Here is a 26,461-nt window from a genome sequence, read left to right as displayed (position 1 = left end):
GTTTCCACATGTTGAACAACGGAGCACAGACTAATGCTATTTGCCTGGTCTTTGCTCTCAAACTCGTGTCTCGCCTAAAAATGGTGAAGTTGCCACCAATGAATGAGTGGTAATAGTGGTCAGATAGCAAAATGAAAATTATGCCCTCAGAGTTTAATTAATTGTTAAATTCTCTTTGCATATTTGGATGGAGTATCCCTTTAACTGCACTGTTTCTCAGATGTTGATGTCGAGGAGTGATTCTCTTTGCACAGGCTTTTAGTGTTTGTTTGGTGCTATGACAATGGTTATGAATCCTTAATCTCTTATCCTTTCCAAAAAACAAATACAACTGGTTGTATGTTATGTTATGCACAAGTAGATGATGTAATATGTAACACTATCATAGCAGTTAAGAAATAATACAATTTTCAATTGTTCTCAATTTCTCAATTTGAGAGTCTAAAGAGAAAACATCAGATTTCATACTGAACAACATAGGTCAACTTAATAATATTGCATTTTTATTACATGGACTTCACAACAAGCACATGAATCAAATAATGAAGCAAATAAATTAGAATGACCTCAGTAGGTTTAAATAATCTCAAGTTGAACAGGAGTGCAAAAACATCTTCCAGCAGTAAACCTCAAACACTTTATCCTTGGAAAACAAGTATGTAATTGCCACCAGTGGACTAACGATACCTTTCTACAAGACTCACTGGCACCTGTAACCCTAACAAATATGTTGGCTTATCGACCTGATTTGTTTTCCAAGGAAAATTCAAGTTAAAAGTGAAAATGAATTTCCATTCTCCTTAAAGCACATAAACCCAGCTCTTACTGCCATCTCAGATCAACTGGAAACTAACCCTCAGTCACACACTGAACTACAAGGGCCTCTAGGATCATTTGGTAGTCACATATACTTAGATAATACACTTAAAGTTTGAATTTATGTACTTTCTTGTTTTTATAGTTCACTGGCTTCACTTTGCTCTGTTAAGAGCTATGGAATTATTCTGTAGTATGTCAACTGGATACATATATCAATTTATTTTAGCTGTTATACCTACTAACCTTAGCAGTCCAACATAGGTTTAATAATTTAAAATTGTTTATAATTACAACATAGAGGCCTAAGAGCATATTTTGGTACTTTTGCACAAACATACACTTATATCAAGAGTTATTACATGTTATGTAGCATTTCAAAAGGCTTTTGTAAGTTCATAACTGCAACCACCACAAAGTGTAACCAAAAAAGCACCATCATGCCATCAGAGTAGTAAATACAGTGGCAATACGGGAAATGTTTACAAGGATGTTTCAAAGATTTATAGGGGTGGAAGATGGTTTTAAGTTATCCTAGCAATTGTCTTGCATAATGAATCCTGAATGTATGTAAATATTGGCATGTTTCATTCTGTGGCATGAGTAATTTCCTAATGATCCTCATATGCAGCAAAGCTTTGAAAAATGCATCCCAAGTTATTTTACAACTTCTAGGTTTAACAGCAGGATGATATTGATTCCTTGAATAATAATTCGTATCTGTTTGTTTTAGTCAATAAAAAAAAAAAGTTTCCTGCTCCTTACGATAGAATAACAAAACGTCCATGTTTACAATGTCACACGATGCCGAGATAATAAATGCTGCACAACTATCATTTCTTGAAATGAAACAAATTATTTTTAATCAAAATAAATAAAAAAACAACCTACAAATATATTTAAACCATAATGCTGAGACTAATTGTATTGTCCGACGCCGATAGGCTTGACAAACGCAACCTTACGTGAACCTCTATGTTCTGTCCCAGCGCTGATTTCTTTCAGTGAACATGCTTGGTTTCTTAAAGGAAACACGAATTTGAGGGGCAGCTGAAGAATGCATATTCTTGTCCCCAGCACTTTTCAAAGCAATGTCACATCCATGTCCTAAAGTATGTCAGATTAGGGAAACTCACTCTTATTAAGACATATATGTTGTGTATTCATGCATGTGTGCATTATTTTATGAGTGTATTTGATAAGGAATCATGTTTGATGTATCAGACTGAGATTCTGGAGGACTACACAAATGTAGAGCTTAGTGTTGTCACTAATGTTACAGGATAAAATGTATTAATAAAGAGTTTAGTACTCTGCAGTGATATTACTTTCCTGTAGTACAGCCTGTCATACCTGTATTATACTGCCTTTACAACTTTTTTTAATTTTTTTATTGTATTATCACAAGCCACAGTGGAGTTGTCTGAGATGTTCAAACATGCCCATCAGGAACTTTTATCATTAGGCAGTCACTCAGTTCAGAACACAGAGAGTGGATCCCATCTCCTGATTCTCCTGTCTTCTCATAATCCTGCCCCAATCTTCCTGTCCCCACCTCCTATCTGCACCATGTCATCATCAGAATATGGGCTGTGGTGGTGGTATTCCACCTCCGTGTCATTCTGAAGAAAGTCAGAACCCTGCATGCTAATGTCGCCATTCATGAACTCGTGCTGCTCCACCTCATCTTCATCCTCCTCCTCTTCCTCTTCATCTGCATCCTCTTCACCAAGGCCCTCCACATCCTGAGGGCCTGCCCTCTGGGTTTCCCCAGCTGAGTTCTCACTAGTCGGTTTAGCTCCACCCCGCTGTCGCTCCGCCTCCATCTGGGCAGCTTGCTCCTTAGCCTTACGACTGCGTTTCCATTTCATCCTGCGGTTCTGAAACCAGATCTTCACCTGCACATACACACAGAGGTTTTGGTCAAAACATGCAGGATAAGACATACAGGATTAAGACACCCTCTTGATGAAGCAAGAACTTTAAAAGAGGTTCCCAGCTCAATGTTGATGAGACCTTTATGGGCCTTGAAGTACTAAATTGATAGTAGCGGTAGCAGTCAGCCCAATTTTCCAGTAATTTTATATTCAGTACAATGTATCTTTTATCACATCCCTTTCTTTATGCCAGTTCTGTAACAAGACGTTAACTAGTAGCCCTTTTATAGATATCTACATCTGACTTGACCTACTAAAATTCTAACATCAGACATTGTATCAGAGCAATCTCTCATACACACACACACACACACGCGCACGCGCACACACACACACACACACACACACACACACACACACATCCCTTACCTGTGTCTCAGTCAACATTAGTGAGGTAGCCACCTCAAAGCGCTTGGGCCGGGAAAGATACTTGTTAAGCTTGAATTGGTTCTCCAGCTCAAGTAGCTGCTGGCTGGTAAATGCTGTACGTGGCCGCCGACATTTACCCATCAACCCTGTCTGAGGGCCAGCTAAAGAAGATGAAGGAGAAAAAAGAGAAGATATTCAAAACAGGCCATACAAGGCTGTAACCTTTTTAAAAAGCCCACAAAGACAAAGTAATAATAATAATAATAATAATAATACTAAGAAGAAGAAGAAAGAAGTTTTTCAACAAATTAGCACTGAAAAACAACTTGCATGATTTTACTGTATTGTAACTAGGGGTATATTTTTATTGTTTAATTATACAATTATGATGTAGAATGCTGTCCAGTTTACTTATAAATAAGTGAAAATACATTTACTTTACATTTGATCTTTTTTATTGATTTGTTGGGAGGACATAAACTTTCAGGGGCAATTCTCTCTTAAAAGCATGTACGTCATTGTTAAAACTATAAATCGATGACAATAACATAAGATGCATTCAAGAACCTTTAAGATTTAAGCACAAAGGCAAATTTTTGTAGCTCTACTGTAATTCATGTCCAGATTATTTCTATAAGATTATTGTTTCTTTTAAAAAATCTGAAGGATTAGTAGCAAACACACACACACACACACCGACCCAGAAATTGTCCGCAATCATTAAGAATAATAGCTTTACTGCAGTTTATTGCTGATGTGAGGACACAGAGGAAGTGGGTACGAGGACCATAAATGTGAGAGCACACCATTAACTTAATGAAAATTCAATGAATGCTTTGGGGATTTTATTGATGAACTCAAGAACACTTAAGGTGTTTGTTTATAGTCTCCTCCACACACAAAGGCATTTCAAATAAGACAATGTTTATGGGTATATAAATAAACCAAAAAGAGGGCCATTGCAGACTGCTATAAATTGTAGTTTCACAAAACAAAAGGTAGAGCTGTCCCCTAACAGTTATTACCAACTGACAGTTTTCACTGTTGGACCATTTTTATGTTACATTGAAGCAATATACATGCATGCAAGGCCTTATAGATCCCATTTTATTATTATTTTTAATTTAATTACATTTTTTTATTAGCCACACAGACAGACTTCTTCTTCTTCTTCTTCTTCTTCTTCTTATTATTATTATTATTATTATTATTATTATTATTATATTAGTAATTAGTAATAATAATAATAATAATAATAATAATAATAATAATAATAATAATAATAATAATAATAATAATAATATCATTATCATTTCGAAGACATCTAATTACTTTGTAGGCTAATTTCAGTAGATTTTCAAATTTCATAAGATTTTCATATCTTAAATAAATGGATGGATGGATTACAAAATCTGCTTATTTCAGGATGTCTACCTAAAAATCTGTTATTAATAAAGAATATATTGTTTCTCAAGCACTTGTTACACCCGAATACCGTTTTAGTTTTAAAAAAAACTCTCTCTCTATCTATCTCTCTTCTAGATATGCTGCAATGTAGCCTAAGTGCATAACATTCACATACTGTAATTTGGAGTGGCTAAAAATGGCACATTATTGTTTACTTTTAAGAGACATTTCGTTGACTCTTGGGCCTTATTTGTTATAGAACAGGTTCCTGCAACTGACAGGAGTCCTGCAATTTTCCAACTAGATCTGACCTGTGTTAGAAGCAAACTCGAGGACTTTATTTTCGCACATATAAAATATTTTATGACGGATTATTTTGAGATTCGTCTTGAAAGGTCGCAGGACCTCCGTATGGGCAGATTTGTGAATACTTTAGCTACATAAAATAAGTTAATTTTTAAGTATAATAACAAATAAAATTAGGGAGTAACTCACTGCTATAGTCCGGAAGGCGAGGCACCATGATTCCGGCTCGTATCCAGTGCTCCAGCGGTAGGGATCCAGCCATTGCTGCCGCCTTCAGGTGTTCCGGGTATGTTTGAGTCAGCTGCGAAAAACTAGAGTACGCAAATGCTGGATGTTGGGCTCCCAATGCCGTCATAGGGTACATGGGCGCTGGGTACATCCCTGGGATTGGACTCTGTGGCAAAGGAGAAAGTCCTGGGTGGGGTAGATTGAGCAGACCTGGTTTGGGTATGATCCCGGGCTGAAGCTGAATAACACGAGGCGACGGGGTGTCGGCACGGCGGCAGGACACCGGGCTACCCGTAGGACTATCGTTGCTCAGAGGCGGCGACAGTTCTCGGTTACTTCGATGCGTTTCATCTGCCAGCAGAGCATCGATCCTGAAATTTTTCGATTTCTCCATAGCAGCTACTTTCCGGGGCGTTACTAAAACTGTTCAGAGCAGCGCGCAAAAGCAACAAAAATCACTACATAAAACTTCTCCTTGTAGTCGCCTAGTAATTCAAATTCTGTGCGCAATTGTGTTTGCCCGGAATGCCGGATAGATGATTTTTTTTCCCTCTGTAGGTTCAAATGTTCACACGTTAGACCGCGATGTCTGTGTTTGCCACCACTTCGATCCCATCCTGTTTAAAAAGGAGACTAAAGTAAACAAACCATAGACTACTTTCAGCTGTCATGCGGCCATGTACTGCAAAACACAAAGCTTTTAACTTGACCGCTAAAATAAGTTCACCTCTTTGTAGCTTCCCGATATATATATACTTTTTTTTCAAAATCCTCTCTGAAAGACATGTTTGCCATCTCGCCTTGCACTGTGCACTTCCTTGAGCAAACGCTACAGCACTTCAACGTTTCAGCAAACGACGATTGGCTCGAGTGGCTGCCCCGCGGGAGTTCTATTACTTGACAGTCTTCTAATTAACTAATCACGTTCTCGTTTTCCGTCATCGGGTGAGAGAGTTCGGTGAGTGTTTATTTTTACACCAGAGACTTTACACGACTAGACTCGGGCTTTCTTTTCTATACAAACAGCTGACCTAGAAACGTCTACTCTTTCTTATGTTTCAAATTTCGCGAAACGGTAACTAAATGTTTTATATTCCCAGTTAGGCTATGAAAGTATTTATTTATGTCGCAATGAATTACTACATAAATACAAATATAATTTTAATAACAGTAATTCTTACTAGCCACAACAAGAGCAACCACAAGAAGAAGAAGAAGAAGAAGAAGAAGAAGAAGAAGAAGAAGAAGAAGAAGAAGAAGAAAATATTGTTAGTAATAGCTTAATGCATGTGTTGAAACTAGTTCATGAAGGTAATAGACGGAATTATGGTATTTGTAACAGCTTTTGATTTAAACTCCAATTATATTATTTTTAAGAATCTGAACTGATATTAAATTTAATGATCTATAATTATACACATAAAATAGACTATTAAGAATTGTGATTCAATGATTATCTACTATCTGTTTATGTATATACTCAACATGTATGCAGCATCGTCATTTTTTTATTTCTACAAAATTATGAAACTAAAATAATGTATAAATAAAAAGTTAATATTGTTCATAACTGACAATTAACAACTCAGCATAATAAACAAGCAGGCCCCTGGTTGAAGACACGCAACCAAAAAGTATTTCTAAATAATTAAATATGTATTTGAAACACCATTCTATTACATTTTATTCGCTGTTTATTCACTATAGCGAGTGTTGGAATGCACGGTAAACAACTAAAGAAATCAAACGATCATTTATGACACGCAAATAGTTAATGTTCTAATAACTATTAATTATCCCAGTAACTCTTGCGTTAAAAGAATTAAAACATAGTATTTCTCCTTTTTCGTTTCGTTTCGATAGGCGACGTGCCGATAAGTCAAATACTGGCAATAGGCGTCCGTTTGGTCGAATATACAGCAGGCCCAGTCGAGGCGCAGTGAATTGAAATTCTGCATTCATCTCACGTTTTAAACGTGTCCAATAACCATACACAGAATAATAAAATCGAAGATGTCATCGTTTCTGAAAACGTCGCTCAGAAAAAGTGATGTTTTTGTAGCAGCTGACCCGAGAAGATTGAAGCGGTGACACCCCTTATCCTTTCTGTCCCTATCACGTAGATTACCTGCTGTCGCCATTGCTGATATAGAGCTAATTTGCTCAGGGGAAATCAACGCCTGCCGCCAAGTGCTTCGCGCGTATTCGAAGCAACCTCTTCCCCCATTGCCTGTTCCGCCGCCTTTATGATTTTAAACTAATTTAAATAGGCAGGCCACTGGTAAATCCGTCATTGGCACCAAGAGACATAGGCGCACAAATTATATTGAATCAATGCTTGGTATGGCACCGCTACCCGTGTCACGTGTCTGAATAAGTATAGCCTATTCACTTATTCACACTCACGCTCACATACACACACGTTCTTGCATTACTCTTTGTAGGGTCTTTCCATTTGCTTGTGTTTCCTTTTAGATTAGCTCCTTCAGTTTATTATTGGCTCCTTCACTTTTTCAAATAAAATCTCAAGAGAATAAAAAAAGGAGACAGATTTTAAAAAGGCCTTTATATGATGGCAAGCTCGCAATTAAAAAGCCAAAAATAACGATAAAACAAAATGTAGACATTTTGTTTAAAACATTGCCCTTGGAAAAATCTGAAACGGCTGATAATCTTGCCTAGTTTGTTTTTGGGGGGCTTTTTTTGTTTGTTTTGGGGTTTTTTTGTTTTGTTTTTGTTTTTTTACCACAGGATAACATAACCTACTTACATTGGTTATTTATTTATTTTGTATTGTACAAAAAGTATACTGTATATTAATTGCATTGCACATGAATTGTAGGCTGAATCATTATTTAGGTTATTAAGCTTTCGCTTAAGGTTAAGCTTTCGCCTAAAGTTTCTGCACAATGTCTTTTTATCTTTTACTTTCTTGTTTCTGTTCTCACTTCGCCGATAGTTTTCGTTGTTATCAAAATACTAAGTTGAATTCAGGAAGTCAAAAGCCAGACTGAGGTCTTTCTTTCTTAGGCCATACAATCATATATCTGCCCGGTAACCACCCCCCCCCCCCCCACACACACACACACCGTGACTCCGGTTCTTGCGCTGTGCAACAAAGTTAAAGATTATCAGTGAATCCAGGCTGTAAAACTTAATGCCTGTCCAGTTTACCGAACATTACAGAATTTATCACCGATTACAAGTATATTTTTCAATCATTATCGCAGCTCTGCGATGAATATGCTGCCAAGTGTATGCTCTCTCGTCTCCTCTGAACCAGGGCTAATTGAACTGTCCATTTGCAATTTTTTTGCTTGTTTGTTTGTTTGTCTTGCTTGTTTTAGATTGTCGGTCAGCGATGTGACATGAACTGAACTGACCTGCATTAAACTAAACTGCACACAACCCTTATCTGGTCTTATATACACACATTTTCTGATTAATGCATGGGAGTACAATAACCTTATTATGAAGTAAAATGCTGTCTTTTTACCCCAATTCCCACACTGGTAGAGTAATATGATAAATCACTCGGGCCTCCAACTGAACCTTGGGACCCTAATTAATGTCAACCTGTTAACGAGATAAAGAAATTTATTCGATTTTCTCACACTCAAAATGCCCATCAATCATTGACTAATGTTTGACCCTATAGAATGAACTGTAAGGTATATGTGCATGATGTGTATTTGTGTGTGTGTGTGTGTGTGTGTGTGTGTGTGTGTGTGTGTGTGTGTGTGTGTGTAGGTCCTCGAATTTACTTCCATTTTGTTTCTTAGACTACACCCTCCATACAGGGCTAGAATGTTTACTCTTTCTCCCATCACACGATTCACCAGAAGAAAGTAATTCCTGGCCCTGCATTCAGGATTCCTAACATGTAGTTTAGATGACATTAATCCTTAGAGAGAGTTTCTCAGTTCCATTTTGCGATGATTAATGTGCTGTGACACTGGAAATCTCTTCCATGGTTTTCCAAACTGAACAACCTAAAGAAGAAAAGTGGTTTAAGAAATGTTACTGTTTTGAGCTGATGGTTTTCCATGCTTTTGGCTTTCAACAAGGCTCCCAATGTTCTAGAATGCTTACTTCTTTTGATGCCTTTTTGCCTTTTAGAAATGCAAGGCTAATTTGTTTATTACACCTTATCCATTGCATTTGAGGGATTGAATGTGTTACTCAGTTTTGTTATGACTACCACAGCGCTCTGGCAGTGTCAGAAGGAAACTGGTAGCCGTGATTGGCCTGCGTCAAATGCAGCCCCTACTTGATCTTTGACACCTTGTCTTCACCACCTCTTTCCTTTTTTTCCTGTTAACCTGAGGGAGCTCACCTTGCTTGTTTTTTCCACCCAGGTAACAAAAGCACCTTTCATGGCCCGAGCTTTATGGCCATTTAACGAGGGGGCCCTTTACAATGCGCGGACCCTTTATAATCCTAGCCACACAACAGCTTCTTTGTGTGACGGCAGATAAACAGAGCTTTATCGCGCCTATCACCTCAGGACAAGGCGTAATTACTTTCTCCCGCTCTCATCACTGCCTGCACATGGAATGATTACAGCCAAGAGAGACATCACTGAATGGCTTCAAAATCCACTCCCTCTCTTCCCACAACAGCATGGTCCCAATGACCCCCACTGTCTTGCTCTCCCTTTTTCTTCTTTCTATATGCACTTAATGTAGAAGGGGGACACGTTTGACAAGCTGGGATGCTTGAATACAGGTGCTTGCAATGAATCACTTTTCCTGATGAACAGTATGCAGTGCACTGATAGTGCATGTTAAAACTAAAACGACAATTAGAATTAAAAGGCATTACAGTGTTTCATGTTACTGACCTATGTGACTAAGTATCACAGCCTCAGGAAAGCACCAAGTCGGAATGCTTTTAACTAACATGAGACAAGTTATCAAGAGCTCACAGACAGTGATGTCACTGTAAGTTCAAGGTAATTATAACTGTAATTCCCACAGTAATGTATGGTGTGATTTTACTGCCAGCTGTTTGTCTATCAAAGCATTTTATTGCCTATTGCTGGGAATAATGTAACTTTGAACACCTTTGATGTGTATATCTTTATCCATTTACTGCATGATTGGAAATTATGGAACTTTATCAATGTCACATGCACTACTCATATCCAGCAGATGGTTTTATGCAAAGTGCACTGATTTTGGCAGATGACTGCAAGCCTGTCCAATACTTGTTTCTGTTATTCTATTATTTATATTTTTGTTTACTTCTTATCTTCACTCCTAAGGTGATGATACTTAAGTATTAATATGGATATACTAATGTGAATCTCTTTACACTTGGTTAGTGTTTTGTTTTTGTTTTGGGTTTCTTGCATGGAGAGGCTGCTTCCAAAGGGCCAGAATGGTTAGGATGTTTTACAGGCATTGATCCTCCCTTGCCCCATCTGAAATCCTTTGCTCTTCTCCTCTGGCCTTCGAGAACAATGCACCTCTGGCCTTTTCCACTCTTCCATTGTTTCATTCACACGCTCCTTCTAACGCAGGTGGAGAATTTCAAACTTCCTGCGCAGCTCAGGGGTCGGCAGATCGTATGAACACTGAAGACAACTTAATTAATGATGCACACATACCTTGACAATGGTGTGCGTTTGGGTAGTAAGGGATGTCCTTATGCTCTTAGCCACAATATATAAATAGCTTATTTAGAAATATTTCCAAAGACATGTACACTTGCATTCATAACAACAAAACACATCAACTGGTTCAGGAGCTAGTCTTGTCAAGGAGTTCATGCTCTTCTCACTGTAAACAGCAGCCAATTCGGAGTCAACACATGGTGGCCTGGGAGAGGGAAAATTCACAGCAAGGAGAAATTTGAAATACAAAGGTGAGCAGTGTAACTTTTTGAAGAGAACACATAAGCTCCGCTGTGAGCAGGATTCGAACCTGCGAGGGGAAACCCCATTGGATTTCGAGTCCAACGCCTTAACCTCTCGGCCATCACAGCGCTGTTCAAGATTAACAAAAGTAATTTATCAGTCATGCCAGTTGAACTCTTACAGAATTGACCTGATGGATTTAGGCTATCGAATAAAGTAGTATAATGATTTTAGTCGTAAACACGTTAATGATTTTGCCGATGGGAGCAATGTGACACCTCTTTGGCACCTGCAAATCAAGCGCAATCCTTCAGTTTTAAGACAGAAAAATCAATTGCTCGATCAAGCCAGCATTTTTTTTTTCACTGCCATAAATTGTCGAGTAAACTCGTAGCAAAGGTGGTTCTTTGCGGTGGCAGCTGTTCGATTGAGAAAGAGCCTGTGTCACCTTAGCGGTGATGAAATACCCAGTCATCTTGTCTTGGAGCTGCAGAGCATATGAATTGTTTCTGTTCGTTCATTTTTAATCAGCCATAATGAATAGCCTACTGTAGGCTGGGTCACAAATGTGAATCAGTTCTGCAGACCCGAAGTTAACTTTCAACTCTGTCGAATTTAGGACCAGATGTCTTTTCCAATTATAATTCGTACTGGTTAAAAAGCAAAACAGAAAGCCACATTTAAAAAGAGAGACTGTTTGGAATGGTCCGGTGAATACGGCCTCTGAATAACATTTCCAAATTGATGCCATCCGCTATATAGCATAATACCTATTCAGTTCGTTTCGTCAGTAAGGTTCATTAAGTAATACTCGATTGGAAGAGGGGTTAATCTGTGTGATGATCTGACATGTCGTTTATCACACTTAGCCTATCACTCCATCTTCTTTTAGCTCAGGCGTTCAGAACTGAAACGGGGTCCTGTCGTGGGCGCATGGCCCTCTGGATCTGGAGGCTCGCAACAGTGAAATATCATCAGTAGTCCATTGCAGCAGACTGAAAAAAAAAGTCAGTGTATCAATCTTTTTTATTCATGTTCCATCTCAAGTGCATAAATATTTTTTTTTACATTTGATAGGATGTGTTTAAAACAATTGGGAAAGAATGATTTAATTATACCATTATTTATTTATTTGATACCATTATTTTTTATTGCTTATATGATTATATATGATATGATTTAATGATAAAACATATATAACAAGACCCCTATAATTTCAGACCTTGATAACAGACTTGTTTTATTTAGCACTGTTATGTGCTACACTTTCATTGATTTTCAGAACTCAGTGCCACTTTTTTTTCTGTAAGCAGAACGAAACGATTTTTTAAAATTAAATTTATACAAATTTAAATACACAATTACATGTTTTGCCTTACACGGGCATGCATCAATACACTCCTGACCTATACATTTCTTTTATGTGTGTACGTTTGTGTATTCTGTGATTTCAGAAATTGTCAGCTAGAGGAAGATGGTACAACTAAAATGACGCAGTGTGAATGTAACGTGCAAGCGCGCATCTGTGCGTGCGTCTGTGTGTGTGCGTAGGTGAGGAAGGTATTACACGTCCCTTTTATTTACATGTCTCATCTATCAGGACACTTAACCTTGTGACAGTAGGTACTAATACGGTCCACGAACCAGCCACTCGCTATAATTAGGACCAATAAAGGAACATCCTGCAGCTCGTCCGCCCCTCCTCCCTTCCTCTCTACAACCATCCAAATTACCCTTCCACCAGGAATGGCGTACCCATATGCAAATGTCTGCAACAGTCTGCGAGAATCAAATATACATATTCGATACTTAAACATAAACACATGGAATAGATCCACCATATATAATAAATAACATATTAAAACCATAACAGCTCATTAACATGCATGGTACTTCAAATTAAAACGTATGTATATGTATTAAATAAAGAGCTTTAGTAAGTGTATGAAAGGGCCATACAGTATATAAAAATATATCTTTGTATCAAGTGGTACATAATCATGTAAAAGACAACATATGTTTTATAGTAAACAACACACAAAGTTATGATAATATATTTATTTAAATGTATGTAGCCTCATAATTTTAAATGATGAACTAGAAAATTCACAGAATAAACAAAAGGATGGTTGGCAGAAAAAGACCGATAAAGATATATTGTTATTACTTATTAATAAAAAAAATAAATGCCATTTAGGATAGGTTAGGTTATTCGTATGGTAATGAATGTATATTGTAATTGTAAAATCTCAAAACAGCTATATATATATATATATATATATATATATATATATATATATATATATATATATATATATATATATATGCTCTTTTCAGATTATTTTCAGTTCCTAATTTTTATCTTTTTGACAGCATTGTTTGGGCATGTGGTGTTGTTTATATGACTGGTTGTTGGTCCTTATGTTCACATTATGGCCTGTTCATTTCCATATGCCAATAAGTTTCTGTTTTTCGGTTTTCAGATATCAGTAGCACTTTACTTTGTTCCCGAAATGCCCAAAATGTGGCTTTGTCCAAGAAACTGGTAGGCGCTGTGAAGGCCAGCAGAGTACCAGCGTTTCTATCAAGTTTCCTGTGTAGTTCATATTCTGCAGTGGCTTCATGTTAGTGATGACTTCACCAGGATGATACACCAGTTATCCTTTGCACATATGAAGTGCATGACAATGCTCCAAATTGTCCTTTATCTAAATAATATCTGAAGATTGGTTGCGCTTCCTGACCCCTGTTTGTCTCTGTCATATAGTGACACTGCTGTATTCATTTTGTGTTAAAGACCAAGAGCAGGTACTATTATGACCCTTACCAATCAACAGATGAAAAATAAAAACAAATCTCCATCACTGTACACACCACAGTGATGTGAACCACCCCCAATCCCATCCATATACATTTCAAACAGTTCAAACCTGCATTCTCTTTTTAGGAATCTTTCATAACAAAATATTTGGCTATATTCAGACAAAGCACTGTATGCAAATGGATGCTGTCTTCGCAGTAATCACAGTAAGTGACAATAAAGAGTAATTGGGGTCAGTTTGTGTCTGAGAGAGGGAGGGTAAGAGAGCGAGAGATGAGATAAAAGGATGAACATTGTCTTTAGACAGGATATCTCTCCATCTTTTACTTTTCTCCTCTACACTCACTTTGTCAGCTTGAAGTGGCTGTCAGCTTCCTATTTCAGGAAAATTAAAGCGGTTTACGGTAAAGGTATCACAGAAGGGTGGGGGACCTTCATTGTGGGGGGACTTGCTTAGTACCAGGACACAGGAAGTAGTATTTCATGTGTTTTGGACACTGCTTTGTCTGGTAGTATAAGATTTATTCACCCATTAGGAGAAGGAGAGAAACAATAAGTGTGTGTTTGGAATGAGTTTGTGTTCGTGTTTGTATGGAGGTGTGTCAAGGAACACTTGAGATTAATGGATCTGTGTGTGTGTAAGAGAGAGAGAGAGAGAGAGAAAGAGGGAGAGAGAGAAACTATGTACACATTTGTGCATGTTGTTTGTGTAACTGATTGCCTTCAGTGCATCTCAACTCTTCATCGTCCCTCTGACATGCTAATGGCTCTAAATTGATGAGGGCATTTCCCTCCTTCCCTCCCGGTGAGCAGCCGTCACTCACTCTAGCCCTGGAGCCCCCGTCCGGCGGATCCCAGTCCTACCTTGGTGCGTCTGTGTGCCTCCTCAGTGCAATCAGCTAATTCTCTCTCCCCCAGCACTAACCCGCCATCCGCCCTCACACTTAATCAGCTCTAATGAAGTCCTGATCCGCCGATTAGACCCAATCACAACAGGGCAGGGGATAAATATGGGAGGTGTCACTGGTCAGGCTGCCAGGAGTCAGAGTTATTAGCCTGATGCTAATATATTAGTGGTGGAGTTCGGCAAGGACAGAAGAAGGACTTTATGAATAGAATTTTGCAGGAAATCAGTGTACAGCTAGGTGAACGCTTTCTGTATTTTGATGTAGTGGGTTATGGAATTATGTATATCATTAATAAATCTATTAATTTGTGCATTTTATTTATTTATTAATAAATAAATGCTACAATGATAAAATCTGAATTAATAAATGATTACAATTTAAATTAGTATAATTATAATCGATAAAAAGTATTATTTGTTTATGTGAGCACTAAATTCCATTTGTTTCAAAGTGAGACTACAGATCTAGCTTGTGAAACCTGATCCTACAGATAACTACTCTTAGAGAATTAATAAACATTGGTTTAAGTGAATAGCTGAAAAATCTGAATATTAGATCCATAACATTTGGAGGAACTAGCAAAAGATCTAGAACTATTAGTTGTGTCACAGTTTCCTGGTGTTAAGGTCTGCAGTACAACAATGAGACTGAACTCATAACAGCAAAATCAATGGTGAAATAACTTTTACAGTGTTTATTTCTGCCCATCTGAATTATTAGTCTACATGTTAATGCAACACTGGGATTTTTGCTGTGATCCAGTCAAGCCACTGGTTTGGGCTACCAGATTTTTCTTTTATGTCCACTAAATGAACTATAGGTTTTAAAAGTTTGTGTTCTTTCATGATAGACCGGATGAGCTGTCAAAGACAAGGAAAAATGTAGTAACCTTGGATGTCCCAAAAGTCCATGTTTACTGCTGCAAGAATAACAAAGGTAGTCTGCGACCCCTTGCTTTTATTCCGGCAGTTTTCTTGTGCCTCTTCCAAAGTCACCTGTATGCTATAGAAGTTTCAGGCTCTTAATACATGATTAATGGTTCCAGACAGATTCATTTGATAGTCATCCATCAACTCTTACGATTTGTATTATTTTTATGAGTCGTTGGATGTGCTTGTGCGTGTGTGCGTGCGCGCGCGCGTCGAAGTGAGCACGCGACTGTTCCCTGTTGCCGGGTTATACCACTTTCTTGCCCACCTCAGCGTTTTCTTGTCGTTACCGAAAGAGAGTTGTTATGCATTTAAAAGCATCAATAACAACCAACCTATGCTGACCCTGACGCAAATAAAAAAGTTATTGATTCACTCACCTTATTCCCGCCACCGCACACCCTCACATTCCAAATAAGACTTATTGTTGCCTCCCATGCTACACTTTTATCTAATCACTTGGCAAAATATAAATAGGTAGACGGGGGAAAATAATTAATGCCCCTGGAGCAAACGAGTTGCGCCGGGAAAAAAAGAGTACTCACCTTTGAAGATGAAATTAGCCCAAAAGCCGTTGCAAATCAATGAAATCGATGCAATCAACTTAACTGACACGCCCGGCACGAATCGCCCAGTTGGGATCTCGCTCAATCTCCCGCCTCGTCTTAATTGCCCCCAAGAGCCACGTTTGCGCGTGCCATTTGTACACTTTAATTAAATTACAAAAGCAGACAGGTTTCCAAAACAGCATGAGAGTATTGCCTTGGCACGTGTCCAATAATTAAAACGACACCCTTCTTGATTACTGAAAAGCTCCTTAATGAACTCATTATGCATTTTAACCTAAACACTTTCCTCAATTATGGAGCTGGCAAAAGACGCGTAGCCACACCTAATGCTATAAAACACTGACAATCAAATGAGGGTTCAGTGCATTTATTTGACTGACCGGAAAATACAGATTATAATACGGATTTCCAACGAATGTGACATAAATATTAGATCAGCTAAAATTAGGATTTTATGAAGAACCAAAAAACATACTGTGTTCTTAATGGCATTTTTACGCTGATGAGGAACTTTCCCTAGTATCCCAGTAACTGATGCCAGACTCAGACTCACACGTAACCACTATTTATGTATCATTGCTCAGAAATAGTTAGGCCTATGTCAACCACTAAAAAAGCTGTGTATCTGCTAGCACGATCAGAAAACAGGCATAGCAAGGTGCTAGCTACAGTAACCTACAGCTCACAAACAGCTAAGGTTTAGGTTTTTAAAATATTTATGCCTAAAGCCTCTTTGCAGTTCATGGTTTCTATTGTAGGGAAAGCATCTCTGATCTGCCCGCATGAACCGGGACAAATTACCTGTGAAAAGGTGGTATTCTACGGCGAAGAACTGTTGTAGCCAAATGGCGCCCCTTGGTGGCAATAGTTCACCCATAGCGTTAACATTTATTTGATTGATTTCAGCAGCCTAGTTTAGGTCTATCTATTAAGTTGTTCTTACATCTTGGTTCAGAGTCGTTGTTAGACGTATGTTTTAGGCCATAATACTAGGCCCATAACCTAGGCTGTTATATTGTGTTATTTGCCTTGGAACTTTAACACGTTATCAAATTAGACGGCAGACACAGTTGCGAAATACAGTTCCCAGAATGCAATTAGGCGGATAATTTTTTTTGAATCCACGTGTTTTGATTTGTCCGCCTGAAGCCAAATCCCATTGAGCATATTCTATAACTTCTGGGTCTCTATCAACAGGCCTTCGTATTATAATGGCTTCCGAGCTGGGTAAATCATTCGGTTTTCTTTCTCTGTTCCACTTTGTTGTGTGCATTATCCAAACTAGAAGGCGATTAAAACGTTTTCGTGAACTTTGTTGACAGTTTCGAAGTTATCGGCGACGAACATCCAAATTCTTTCCCCAAACAGTTTGTAATTTGTACATCTCAGATATTGAGTGTCAAATATCGGTAACGTCTTGAATGCGTTTTCAAGAACGAAACTGGAGGTGCTTTTATGTCTTAGCAAACCAGGATTGGGAATTTGCTAAAATCATTAACGTAGCTAACCTAGCTAGCTGTCCTAGCTTTCTCTAACTTCCTATCGCAAACATTTTTGCAGTTATTGTCCTTCACAGTACACCTGTTGCAAGAACGGTGCAATCAAATGTATCATTTGCTGTTCTCGCTGTTAATCTGTTTCTGTCAGCCCTCTTGAGTGTGTCGGATAAGACCGGGCTACTTGATTTCGCCAAGAGACTAATGTCGCTGGGTTTCTCTCTTGTGGCGTCGGGAGGCACGGCCAAAACCTTGCGCGATGCTGGCGTCTCTGTGAGGTATCATAACTGGTTAGGTCTCACAGAGAACAACAAATCTTACTCTTATTTATACCAAATGAAATGTTCGAATATTCGCTTTCTCCCCCTCTCTGTTATCAGAGATGTATCGGAGCTCACTGGTTTCCCCGAGATGCTAGGCGGTAGGGTCAAGACCCTTCACCCGGCGGTCCATAGTGGGATTCTGGCCAGACATACTCCGTCTGACCAGGCTGACATGGAAAAACAAGGCTTCAGTCTTGTGCGGTAAGGTTGACGATCAATAAGAAGCTTGCGATGGTTAACATGGTTCATTTCTTATCTAAACAGTTTTTGGCCTCGTTCAAACAGTATCTTACCGGACGAAAGAACTCCACGTGATGGCTGGTTTAAGACAGAAATATTGGCCACCACTCTCTTGTTTAGTGTTGGCTCAAGGATTGTTGGCTTTGTATAGTGTGACCATTTTTACTTAGTCTGGTCTCAGGGTAATTACCATGCTGCCTACAGTGGTTTACATTAGAATCTGGTTAGCACGTAATCCCACATGGTTCTAGCAAGAAGCCTTTGTTATGGAGTAATTTATCAATTTTTACACAGTGCAAAAATGTGCTTATGATATGTAGTTCTGGCATGTGTACATCTCACACTAGTTATAGGCATTGGAGAGTTTTAAAGTCTCAAGCATTAAAGTGATGAGCTTTTATCTAGATCCTATAGTTAAATTGGGTCAGTTTTTCCATAGGCTCAGGTTGTGGCTAGTAGGTAGTCCTAATTTCCTGTTATCTTGTGTTTTCCTTTCTCCAGAGTGGTTGTGTGTAACCTTTATCCTTTTGTGAAGACGATCATGTCCCCTAATGTGACTGTGGCTGATGCAGTGGAACAGATCGACATTGGTTAGTTTTTTGTGACTGGATATGTTCTACACACACAGATCTACTCAATACCTTAGTGAGATCTTTGTATTGTTGACTACTGGGGCCTGATATGCTAATTCTGTTGGCTACTCATCAAATCTTTCAGGTGGTCAGTGTATTGTGTTGGAGGAACTAGAACTAAACTATGCAATTTGTCAGTGGTTTTCATTGTGCATGTATAAACTGGCACTTATAGCATTGGATTACATTCTGATCATGAGTCCAGTGCTGATGGCCACACGCTAAAGTCATTTAACCCTTTCCTGTTCAGGTGGCGTCACTCTCCTTCGTGCTGCAGCCAAAAACCACGCACGAGTGACCGTTGTTTGTGACCCAGCCGACTACGAGTTGGTTGCCAAAGAGATGGAGGCCTCCGACAACCACGATAGCACTCTTGATACCCGCAAGACTCTTGCTCTTAAGGTAAACATAACAACCATTACAAGTACCCAACTAGGCCATATTCAACTTAATGAGGGTCACACTTCTGCACCAGCAGCATGATGAATATTATTTTTGATGAAAATGACCCTAAATACCTATTCCACCCACTTTGGGAAAATTATTTAATAATTAGAAATGAGCTGTAGGTGTATGGTTGGAAGCTGGTCCTTCTGTTGCTGTGCACAATGTGTGTTTGCAATCTTTCAGCTCATCACCAATGGTCAGTCCACTCTCAACATAATGGTGACACTAGTGTTTAAAAAATACTATGCTAAAACCACCTAGCATAAAGGTTGCTTTAGGAAACATGAATGCATTCATCCAGGAAAAAAGCATAGAAAAGCAGCTGCAGTCAGCCTGTTCAGACTTGCACACCAGTAGAAGTTCTTATTAACACACTCTAATCCCTAGCAAGTGACTCCCTCTATGGTTATTTGGCCTCCGATCTTAAGGACTGGCTGCAAAATCTATTCTTCATCTTGCATCTGCTGATTGCACCATTGGTCCCTTTCTGTTTAACTATTTCTCATTTTCACAGCTTGTTTTTGGAGGCGCGTGAACCGTGTGGAGACTAAGAATTATGCTCCGTGTTCAGCTTTAGCCATTGTCTCTTGGCCCAGATCCTCATTGACCCCTCAAAGCTGTCACCAGTGGGCAAAGTCCAGATGGACAAGGCCATGGAGTTTGTGTCCTCTGGAGTAATACTTTGTGTCTTTTATCTGCCAGTTCATTGCATGGGACATTGCAAGTCCTCCTGTGACCTTTTGAGGTGAACAACCTCTAGCAGAGAAGATGGAACACAGAATGTCAACATCAGGGCTTTTTGTTGACACATTTTCTGCAAAATAATAAATATTTTGGAGTCTCATGAAATGAGAAGCTTTTAAACCATGTGAACATAAGTAGTAAATATATTCTTGTACAGCATTTTTTTTCTTCCCCCAATTCATGTTTCCAAAGTAATTGTCTCAGTTGCTTCTGTTGTTGCTCATTGTGTGTTGTCTTGCATGGTGTGTATATAATTTTCTCACATGTACTTGCACCCCTGCCCCACCCCCACAGGCATTCACCCACACGGCTGAGTATGACGAGGCGATTGCTGGTTATTTCCGGCGCGAGTACAGCTGTGGGGTGTCCCAGCTACCGCTCCGCTATGGCATGAACCCGCACCAGACTCCAGCGCAGCTTTACACCTTACGGCCTGTCCTGCCACTGACAGGTACACGAACGCTATGCTGGACCTGTACTTCTAATGGTTGGGGCGGGGATTGTTCTGGTTCTGTAGTCAAATATGTGTGTCTCACTCTCTCTTGCTCTCTTTCTCAGTATTAAATGGTTCTCCAGGTTTCATAAACCTGTGCGACGCTCTCAACGCCTGGCAGCTGGTCAGAGAGCTGAAAAGTGCTCTGGGGATACCCGCTGCTACATCCTTTAAGCACGTCAGTCCGGCTGGTTAGTGACCATACACACACACACATGTCCACAGACTTACTAGCTGCACAAGATCTGCAACATGATTATACTTGTACACTCACAAACACATTTGGCTCTGCAGTTGAATATGCATGTCTTAGGTTTGTCACACAAATATGCCCATACACACACACACACACACACACACACACACACCCTATTTAACCGTATTGAGCTACACACCTTGTTCTTCTTTCAGTTGTCTAGCAAAAGTGCTCTTGACCTATCACCTTGTTCTCTCTCTCGCACATATGTAGATGTGGACAAATTTGTTGGTATCCTTCCACAAATAAGGAATAACCCACAAATTTCTCTAAAATAACTTTAAACCCACAAAAGTAATTTGCATCCATCATTATTTATTTCATTTTTTTTTTTTAATCTGACTTGCATTTGGTTTTTGATTCAACAGAATATTTTTACTTAATAAAGCAAATGAAAATGGCATAGACAAAAATCAGGGGACCCTTAATCAAATATTTTGTTGCACAACCCTTAGAAGCAGTCCTTACAAATGATATTTCCATAGCTGTCGATGAGACTTCTACACCTGTCATTAGGTACTTTGGCCAAATCATCCTGAGCAGATATCTCCAAGTGTCTCAGCTTTGAAGACTGCATGTTTCAGCTTTGCACATGCATGCTTTTGATTTGAATGTTTTGTGCGTAGCCATTCTTGGGCATTTTTAGCTGTGTGTTTTGGGTGATTAATCTGTTGGAGGTTCCATGACCTGCAACTGAGAGAGCTTTCTGACGCTGGCCATTGTTTTGCTCCAGAATACCTTGGCCATAAGCCATTGAGCCCTGCACTGATTTGTGGCACCCTGGGCCAGACACAGCCATGCAGCCCTTGAACCTCTTCCATGTTTCACCTAAGTTATGGTTTTATCTTTTGAAAGCTTAATTTTTTTGTCTGTGAACATTTAAACCTGACTTGCCAAAAAGCTCCAGTTTTCTCATCTGTCCAAAGGATTTTCTCCCAGAAACATTGTCAATATGCATTTTAGCAAATTCCGTTCTGACATTTTGGTTTTTGCATCAGTGGTGGAGTCCTTATAGGTCTTCTTCCATGGAGCCCACTGTTGTTCAAATGGTGTGGTCTGACCCAGCTGAACACCTTGACCTTGCAGTTCAGCTTTTGTTTCTTTGGAAGTTTTCCTTGGCTCCCCCCCTCCCCCCTTCTCTTCTCCCTCATCTTGTCATATAAGGAGGCTGACTACATTTTAAACTTCTTGATAAAATTTGCAACTGTGGTCACTGCTTGGAGCTGGTCATATAATTTTTATCTTTTTGCATGCTTGTCAATATTTTCATTTTGACCTCTTCATACAACTCTATTCTCTGGCCTGTGTTCATTGTGGTGCCATGATGCCAGACAAGAGAGTGTTTACTTTGATCATCTCTCCATATAAATAGGCTGAATGACTGACTGATTTATAAGACTGAAAATGTGTGATAATTAAAGAAAACCATTTGAAATGTCACTAATACAATTATCACTTTTTTCTATTGGTTCCATCAAATGTATTAATGCCGTTTTAGTGTCTCTGCACAATTTCTCTCTCTTCACACTTTGCCTTTCTCAGACATACCAGACATGTAGGTAAGGCTTACATGAGACAACTGCGTTTAATTGTATTCCTCATCTGGAGGAATGATGCATTGTTTGTGAATTGTAAGGGTACCAAACCATTTGTCCCCGTCTGTATTTGACTGACTGTTCTTTGGCACGCCATTGCAGGGGCTGCAGTCGGCGTCGCGCTGACTGAAGAGGAGGCCAAGGTGTGCATGGTACACGACATGCTGAAGGACCTTACCCCCCTTGCCATTGCCTATGCCAGAGCCAGAGGTATAGCACATGTGGGCTTGCTTGAATGTGGACTTGCTCGCTCGTGTTTATCCTTTTGCCTTTCAGCAATTTAAGTGCAACTCTCTTCAGGTATAAAGGCTACTTGACTCTTATGCGCTGGATCACATGGCGTGGAGGCGAGGATGCTTGGTAACTGCGCGAGAATGAACATTTAAAATGTCTCAGGACTGTCTTTTCAGGTGCAGACAGAATGTCTTCCTTTGGAGATTTCATCGCTCTTTCTGACCCATGTGATGTTGCTACTGCTAAGATCATCTCAAGAGAGGTGCGTTCATGGGTGGTCAGGTGTGAATGTTGGGTGGACCAATAGAGGTTCGAGCTGATACTCTGCTGACACCTTGAGGATCTGCTGGGCCTACAGGAGTTTGGCCCATTTGTTCCCCTCAGTAGATTGCTTGGGTTCATGAACTGGGTCAGTGGTAGCTCAGTCGTTAAGGTACTTGACTAGTAATCAGAAGGTTGCCAGTACAAGACCTAGGCAGGATCTGTAATTATCTGGCTTCACATACCCAGCATTGAGGTTGAGGGACGAATTAAGAGGGGAGTGCGGGGGTGGTTATAATTTCAAAAGATCGCACCCGTCGTTTCACTTCTTCCATTCACCAACTTTAAGCATCGCATCCATTTGACCAGCACACAAGCTAGCATGAAAATGTTGCAGTCAGCCATGTCAGCTGATTGTTTGAATACTCCTTTTGCTTTTCCAGGTCTCGGATGGCATCATTGCTCCTGGCTATGAGGATGAGGCCCTTCGCATTCTCTCCAAAAAGAAGAATGGAAACTACTGCATCCTGCAGGTAGCATCTACTTGGATGAACAAGAGCTAAACTCGCTTGTCTCCTTTCACACACTTTCACTCCTCTGATATTGATGTTTCAGTTTGACAACAATAAACACCACCACATCTTTTCAGCAAAAGATGGTCTGTTTATTGGCATGCAAGTGACATACTAGCTAAACACACTAGCAGTTATTTTGTTTTTACTAGGCATGTTCTTGTTTTCTTGAATTATTGCTTCCTTAGAAATCCTCATATGATGATAATGAACAACAGTGTTATTTAAATTAAGCCATGCAGCCCAGTGGCCCAGAGCCAGTTGAAATGCTTTCATCATTCACTGCACTGTCACTAGAAAGAGTTGCCTGCTCAGAATGGAAGTCACTTTCTAAATCTGTGTACTATTAAAATATCTCCTGTTTAAATGTTTGTTTGTATATTTGTCATTTGATGCTGGCATGGCACTAAAAATAGAGCCCCTAGCCTTGTTATCTGCGCTAGCGTCTATGTGACTTGTGGCCTTTTTAACACGCCCCCTCTCAGATGGACCCAGCATATGAGCCTGATGAAGAGGAGGTACGAGTGCTGTTTGGCCTGCACCTCCAGCAAAAGAGGAACAGCACGCTTGTTGATAGAGGAATCTTCGGGAACGTGGTCTCCAAGGGCTCGGTACCCGCCAGCATACAGCAGCGTGGTGATTAAGTGATGTTTGGTGGGTGTGTCATGCAGCTCAAACCACACCCCTTCTTTGTCCCCCTGTTAGTTGCCAGAGAGGGCCCTGCAGGACCTCATCGTTGCCACTGTTGCTGTGAAGTACACCCAGTCCAACTCTGTCTGCTATGCCAAGGACGGCCAGGTAATCACACGGTCAACAGAGAACAAAGCAGTCGGGTTGGTTATGTTGGGTTTGGTTGACGTGTGTGTGTGTGTGTGTGTGTGTGTGTGTGTGTAGGTGATCGGCATTGGCGCTGGGCAGCAGTCCCGCATCCACTGCACACGGCTGGCAGGAGACAAGGCAGATAACTGGTGGCTACGTCACCACCCTCTAGTGCTGGGCATGAAGTTCCGCACCGGCGTAAAGCGTGCCGACATGGCCAACGCCATCGACCAGTACGTCAGCGGCACCATTGGGGAGGTACGTTACCATCCACACTGGTGAGAGCTCAGATATTATTACAACCCGTTTCCATTGTAGTCTTTGTTTTTTCTTTGTTTCGTATCAGTTTGGGCAGCTGCGGGTGTGTTGGGGTGTCTCTTGTCTGTATCTCAGGGCCCGGACCTGGCTGCTTGGAAAGCCCTCTTTGAGGATGTTCCTGAGCCTTTGTCAGAGACAGAGAGGAAGAACTGGCTCAGCTCCCAGCAAGCTGTAGCTCTCAGCTCTGATGCATTCTTCCCCTTCCGAGACAATGTTGACCGCGCTAAACGGGTAAAAACCCTGTCTATTCTTTCTTTTAAACCCCCTCCCTCCCAACACATTGCTGTTATTGGAGCTGGCTATGTGTTTTCAGTGAATATATTTACATGGGGTTCCCTCTGTCTGCCCGGGTTTGTTTCCAGAGTGGCGTTGAGTACATCGCTGCTCCGTCTGGCTCCACCGCTGACGAGGTGGTTATCAGCGCCTGTAATGATCTGGGCATCACTCTGGTGCACACGAACCTGCGCCTGTTCCACCACTGAATGCCTTCTTGCACCCCACATGTGCACTCACCTACACAGGTCTGTGCAACAGCAAGCCCTCCATCCATCCCCGTCCCCGTCCTGAATCTGGACCAAGTTCTGTCTGCTCTTAAAATTCGATTTATCTCCTATCCACCATAGTCTCTTGCCTGGTCTACACATTTTCTACATCCTGCTCCCCAACTCATGTGAACCATGGCTTGCTGGGCTGCAGGGAGTCCTTCACCTACAGCCTATCTGCTAAACTTTATCTAGTAGTAAGGAATTTAAGGAGTGCTAGTAGAAGTTTAATTACATTCTTTTAAGTGTAATTTAGGCTACAATTAAACACACCTGGCAATAGCTTCTACCTTAGAAGGTGTTAATTTGAAAATTAGCCTTTGATTTAAACTGTTAAATAGCAGAACAGTATGGTACAGAACTAACACAGCTCTGTGATTCACATTCCATTAGACTACTGTACTTGTGTTTGTTCACCAATGCAACTGCAACTAAAGAAATGAAACATGTTTTCTCAGTGTGCATTCTCTTCTTTGAACAGGTGTTAGTAAGGCGTAAGTGTTCTTGATTGTTACGATAGGCTTGTAGCTTCATGGGGGGGGGGGTTTGTTTGAAATAATTAAATAAAATTAGAATATTGAAATTTAACTTGTCAGCAATTCAAAAAGTGAAACTTGTATAGATTGATTACACACAGTGATCTATTTCAAGCATTTATTTCTTTGAATGTTGATGATTTATGGCCTACAGCCAATGAAAACCCAAAAGTCAGTATCTCAGAAAATTAGAATATTGTGGAAAAAGTTTAATATTGTAGACTCATGGTGTCGTACACTAATCAGCCAATCAACACAAAACACCTGCAAAGGTTTCCTAAGTCTTTAAATGGTCCCTCAGTCTCGTTCAATAGGCTACACAATCATGGGGAAGATTGCTGACTTGACAGTTGTCCAGAAGGCAGTCATTGAAACTCTCCACAAGGAGGGTAAGCCACAAAATGTCATTGCTAAAGAAGCTGGCTATTCACAGAGTGGTCCAAGCATATAAATGGAAAGTTGAGTAGAAGGAAAAAGTGTGGTAGAAAAAAGTGCACAAGCAACAGAGATAACCACAGCCTTGAAAGGATTGTCAAGAAAAGGTGACTCAAGAATTTGGGGGAGATTCACAAGGAGTGGACTGCTGCTTAAGTCAGTGCTTCAAGAGCCACCACACACAGATATATCCAGGACATGGCCTACAACTGTTGCATTCCTTGTGTTAAGCAAATGTCAGAAGCATCTTACCTGGGCCAAGGAGAAAAAGGACTGGACTATAGCTCAGTGGTCCAAAGTCCTGTTTTCAGATTAAATTAAATTTTGCAATTAATTTGGGAATCAAGGTGCTAGATTCTGGAGGAAGA

The 26,461-nt window shown here is 40.0% G+C and overlaps 2 protein-coding genes and 1 non-coding gene across 3 annotated transcripts; 1 reads left to right on the top strand and 2 right to left on the bottom strand.

Annotated features, from left to right (window-relative positions):
- Positions 1 to 503: 503 nt before the first annotated feature.
- mnx2b (motor neuron and pancreas homeobox 2b) lies at positions 504 to 5,841 on the bottom strand. The gene is made up of 3 exons (XM_027012947.3): positions 5,025 to 5,841; positions 3,123 to 3,283; positions 504 to 2,714 (listed from the first exon to the last, which is right to left on the bottom strand). The coding sequence occupies exons 1-3, from the start codon at positions 5,455 to 5,457 to the stop codon at positions 2,340 to 2,342; spliced, it is 969 nt and encodes a 322-aa protein (XP_026868748.2). The 5' UTR covers positions 5,458 to 5,841; the 3' UTR covers positions 504 to 2,339.
- A 5,128-nt stretch (positions 5,842 to 10,969) lies between these two features.
- Positions 10,970 to 11,051, bottom strand: trnas-cga (transfer RNA serine (anticodon CGA)). The gene has a single exon. It is a non-coding gene; the product is annotated as a tRNA-Ser (tRNA).
- Positions 11,052 to 17,275: 6,224 nt separating this feature from the next.
- Positions 17,276 to 25,571, top strand: atic (5-aminoimidazole-4-carboxamide ribonucleotide formyltransferase/IMP cyclohydrolase). Its single transcript, XM_027012945.3, has 15 exons — positions 17,276 to 17,377; positions 17,798 to 17,924; positions 18,027 to 18,170; positions 18,711 to 18,799; positions 19,092 to 19,243; positions 20,327 to 20,483; positions 20,591 to 20,716; positions 22,479 to 22,586; positions 22,787 to 22,872; positions 23,315 to 23,404; positions 23,929 to 24,054; positions 24,149 to 24,241; positions 24,338 to 24,520; positions 24,656 to 24,811; positions 24,943 to 25,571. The coding sequence occupies exons 1-15, from the start codon at positions 17,362 to 17,364 to the stop codon at positions 25,060 to 25,062; spliced, it is 1,773 nt and encodes a 590-aa protein (XP_026868746.2). The 5' UTR covers positions 17,276 to 17,361; the 3' UTR covers positions 25,063 to 25,571.
- The last annotated feature ends 890 nt before the right edge of the window (positions 25,572 to 26,461 follow it).

This window comes from Electrophorus electricus, chromosome 18 (assembly GCF_041902795.1).
Source record: "Electrophorus electricus isolate QZ-2024a chromosome 18, ASM4190279v1, whole genome shotgun sequence".
Classification (NCBI taxonomy): domain Eukaryota; kingdom Metazoa; phylum Chordata; class Actinopteri; order Gymnotiformes; family Gymnotidae; genus Electrophorus; species Electrophorus electricus.
The sequence above is the reverse complement of the archived record's forward strand: the minus strand, read 5'-3'. Positions and strand labels throughout refer to the sequence as shown.

Coding starts and splice junctions, on each gene's coding strand:
- mnx2b (XM_027012947.3), bottom strand. CDS start 5,457: ATGGAGAAATCGAAAAATTTCAGGATCGATGCTCTGCTGGCAGATGAA. Junction 3,284..5,024: donor TCGCCTTCCGGACTATAGCA/GTGAGTTACTCC, acceptor CATCTTCTTTAG/CTGGCCCTCAGACAGGGTTG. Junction 2,715..3,122: donor TAATGTTGACTGAGACACAG/GTAAGGGATGTG, acceptor GTGTATGTGCAG/GTGAAGATCTGGTTTCAGAA.
- atic (XM_027012945.3), top strand. Junction 22,587..22,786: donor TGCCTATGCCAGAGCCAGAG/GTATAGCACATG, acceptor CTGTCTTTTCAG/GTGCAGACAGAATGTCTTCC. Junction 23,405..23,928: donor GAAACTACTGCATCCTGCAG/GTAGCATCTACT, acceptor GCCCCCTCTCAG/ATGGACCCAGCATATGAGCC.